General features: G+C 33.0%; 1 protein-coding gene across 1 annotated transcript in view; it reads right to left on the reverse strand.

The window, feature by feature from the left end:
* Positions 1–763: 763 nt before the first annotated feature.
* DDX1 (DEAD (Asp-Glu-Ala-Asp) box helicase 1) overlaps positions 764–3,969 on the reverse strand; it is a 33,960-nt gene continuing 30,754 nt past the window's right edge. Inside the window, exons 20-25 of the mRNA XM_012653068.1 lie at positions 3,329–3,401; positions 3,138–3,210; positions 3,012–3,054; positions 2,196–2,291; positions 1,786–1,906; positions 764–1,105 (exon numbers count right to left, since the gene is read on the reverse strand). Of these exons, the coding sequence (XP_012508522.1) occupies positions 975–1,105; positions 1,786–1,906; positions 2,196–2,291; positions 3,012–3,054; positions 3,138–3,210; positions 3,329–3,401 (537 nt within the window). The 3' untranslated portion in view covers positions 764–974. The remainder of the gene's footprint in view (positions 1,106–1,785; positions 1,907–2,195; positions 2,292–3,011; positions 3,055–3,137; positions 3,211–3,328; positions 3,402–3,969) is intronic.

A 3,969-nucleotide genomic window follows, 5' to 3' on the forward strand; every position in this document is an offset into this window, starting at 1 on the left:
GCAAGAATAATTTCCCCCAAAAAAACTACTTTGTAAACTAAGAGTCAAAAGTCACAAAGGAATAATTCAATCATACATATTTAAATTTTCCTTTTTCCTTCTGATTATTTTAGGCAAGAGCCAGTGTTTAAGGAAATATATTCCAAAGAACTAAGTTAAAATTTGATTTTTTTTTTTTTTTTTAGAGACAGGGTCTCACTCTTGCTCAGGCTGGTCTTGAACTCCTGAGCTCAAGAGATACCCCCGCCTCGGCCTCCCAGAGTGCTAGGATTATAGGCATGAGCCACCATGCCTGGCCTTAAAGTTTGATTTTAAGACCTAGAGGGACAGCAGACTGGTTCCTTCTTGATGGGTATATATCATCTTGAAAGAAAGGTTCATAAAAAGAAAGTATAATCCTTCAACATCTTCACGGTCAACATCATATCAGTCTTCAATCCTTAGACACAGAACCTTTACTGACATCCTGAAAACTTCTAAACTTCCAAATGAACCATGCTGTTCTTCTGCCTTAGGATCATCCAATTTTCCTTCATGTTAGAACTCTCCTCTAGCTTCAATATACATCTAGACCGAAACCATCTAAAACTGTCTCCATTTAGGACACTCCCTGTGAAAAATTCTACTTTGAGAATTTCTCTAGTGTTTCCACATAGGTCCTCTGCCAAATTCACACACCCATAAATTCTACTTCATAAGCCCATAGTGTTCTCTAAAAAGAAAAATAATATATATTAAGATGACTTTAAAATAAGACACAAACTTTCATGAGAATCTACTGGTCAAATTTATTTTCATTAGGCTGCCATTTTTTATGAAGGATTCCTAAGACTAATAATGTTTCTTGACATGCAAGAGTTAGCATTCATAGCTTAAGTTACTATAAATACTGCTGCTTGGAAGCAGTACAACTGTTTTAGAGTTTTAAGACTATAGACTTTTATTACTCAAATCTTATGCAATACAAGTAAAAATCAGAACGTTCTGAACAGCTGGTTAGGAAGGTAGCCAAGATGCAGGAAAGATGTCTGGGCCTCCTTTTCAAGGGCAGCCAACTCTTGAACAGTAGGTGCCAAAATATCCACATGGCCTTTATAGTTTCCACCTGCATCACACACACAAATTACAAAGTAATGTAAATGACATGCTTGAAATAACTTGTTGGCAATACTTTGGCTCAATCATATCACTTTAAACATTGCTTCTAGCAATAAAAATGTACTACTAGGCAAGTTACCTCCAGAACTTTTGACTTTGAAAAATGTTAAATCAATTATTTTAATATAAATAAATGATTAGGTCTCACTAACAGCTATCCCAATACCCTACCCAATCCTCCCCTCCCCCACCCCTGATGGTTTGGAAACCACTAGTTTAGCCTGAATCTTAAAAATTTTCAGGAATAAGCCAACAAAGAGCATCCCAGGCAAAGGAACAGTATGCTCAATTACCCACTGAATTAAGTCAAAGGCTTCTGATTCCTTGTCCAAATCACCTATTATACTCTTGTTTCCTAATAACTCCATAAAATGTTCAAGTACCCTATGACATTAACACTTCAAAAGAAACAGCTAAGCTGCTGTCCTTCACTCACATACAGATCATACAATAAAACATGCTACAAGACAGGTATGGACAAAGTACTAGAAGAGTAATAAGGAATGAATGATTAATATGTTAATAATATACTCAACATAATAAAATAAAATTACTTTCTTCTTAAACTGAGGTTCAAAAAAGGCACATTCACATTTAAAATAGAATTTAAAATAATTCAAAACTTACCACCAGCAGCCCTTTTTTGACCATAAGTAACTTTTCCATCAAATTCATCCACTGGTACCTTTATATCTGGCTCAACTTGAGAAATGGTACAGTTCAGGTGTTCTTCTACCTCAGATAGCAACTAAGAACAAAAATTTCCAAGTAAAAATGTCCTTGATAGAGTTGCATTTTAATAGTATTAAATAAAACCAGGAAGGCTAGAATGCTCAGTATAAATGGAAGTTAGATTTCTGAAGAGATGAAATCACAACTTAAGATTAACAAACTACAGATAACATTATAAGCAACGACTTGCTACTTTTCTTCACAGTTGACAAACAGATAAAAGCCAAGATATAACTTTTCTAGATAAATGCAGTCTATTTTACCAATTTTAATAAGCTTTTTGTGAGCCTTAGTCAAAGTCTTACCTGCATCTCATTGTACCATATGGTACAGCCTCCATCTTCCTTGAGTCTTGTGTTATAACACCCTTTTCCACGGCTACTACATACATGGTACCAAACCTAAAGAGGAAAAAAATATTAACATGAATGGAGATACAGACATGTTAAATAGCCTTTTCTAAATTTGTTTCTAAACATTTTGTGTCACTAGAAAAATCAATTATATTCAGTAGCTCATTAAATAGACTTCTGAAAAGAGTTCTTTTTGAGAATAATACAAAAGCTTTTCTAAAATGGATGTCAGTTATAGAAAGGAATTCTCAGATAGAATAAGGGTGAAAAAGCAAATAATGAAGCATACTATGTCAAGATTAGTATCAAAAATTAAGTTCCAAAGAAAAAAAAGTTCAAGTGTTTTATATAAGAGAATAATAAAGCAAATAGGGCAAAATGTAGAACTAGTGAATATGGGCAATGAGTATATGGGAGTTCCTTTTCAATACTTTTCTATAAATCTGTAATTATATCAAAATAATTTTGATATACTCCTCCCGCCCGCAATAAAACATCTTCCATGACACTATGCCAGAGAATGTTTAAATATTTTTTGGTGAAAATGACATTAAGGCTATTAGGAAAAATTGTATTTTGCATTTTTCCTTTCTAAATTTCACCCTATTATTTGTCCATTCAATGAATATAGAGATAAAAATGACATTAAAAAGTTCATTTATATTCCATATGCAACTAAATTCCATTTAAATGGAAAAATCAAATTTTTATTTCCAATGTCTAAAATCACAACACACAATGAATATAATAGGACACTGAAAAGATTACCTTTTCTTTTTCTGTTGCCACCAGGGAAATGGCCAGACCCATTCTGAAAGATTTTAAAAGTCTTAATTAGACTTTATTCCTGAAGCATATAAGCTCTTTTACGAGAGAAAAAAAGTACAGCACTACCTTTCAGCTCTTCCTACTCTGCCAATTCGATGTACATAGTTTTGCTTTTCATCAGGTAGAGTGACATTTATAACTGAAAATAAAAACAAATATTATCAATTGCCATAAGTTTCTAAATTTCTCAAACACATTAGAAGGCTTTACTTTAGATTCCATAAAATTCAAACCACAGGTATAAAGTTTCTTTTTACCATAAGGAACACCATGGATATCAATTCCTCTAGCGGCTACATCTGTGCAAATCAAGAATCTTACATCTCCCTTCTAAAAAGAACAAAGAAAGAACTTTGTTACCATATATGCTAAAAAATACAAATAAATCCTATCTTTTCACTAAATGAGACTTCTAAAAACTAAAATGTTGTTATCGGATTAGAGGTACAGATACTCATCATTTACTGGTCCAAGTGTTGAAGTTTTATGTTATGATCTGCTGAAACATGACATTTAAGTTGAATAAATCAACGACTAGATTCATTCTTGTTTGTCTTTTGCTTATATCAAAGATATTAAACCATTGCTAAAATTTGGCTTAATCTTTAGAAATCCTCGGTCTTTAGAAATCTATTTGGAAATTCAAGAGAAAGATAAAATACAACAGGATATACATACACATTATCTTTACTCTCATACTGAAATAAATCCAGAATACTAGATATTTTACCCTGAGGCTACAATTTTTGCAACAAAACCCTAAAGAGGAAGGAACCCCTACGGGTAATCCCCCCCCACCCCCCTTTCCACCTGCATCACACACACAAATTACAAAGTAATGTAAATGACATGCTTGAAATAACTTGTTGGCAATACTTTGGCTCAATCATATCACTTT

The sequence above is a fragment of the Propithecus coquereli genome, unplaced genomic scaffold, assembly GCF_000956105.1.
Source record: "Propithecus coquereli isolate 6110/MARCELLA unplaced genomic scaffold, Pcoq_1.0 Scaffold41, whole genome shotgun sequence".
NCBI classification, from domain to species: Eukaryota; Metazoa; Chordata; class Mammalia; order Primates; family Indriidae; genus Propithecus; species Propithecus coquereli.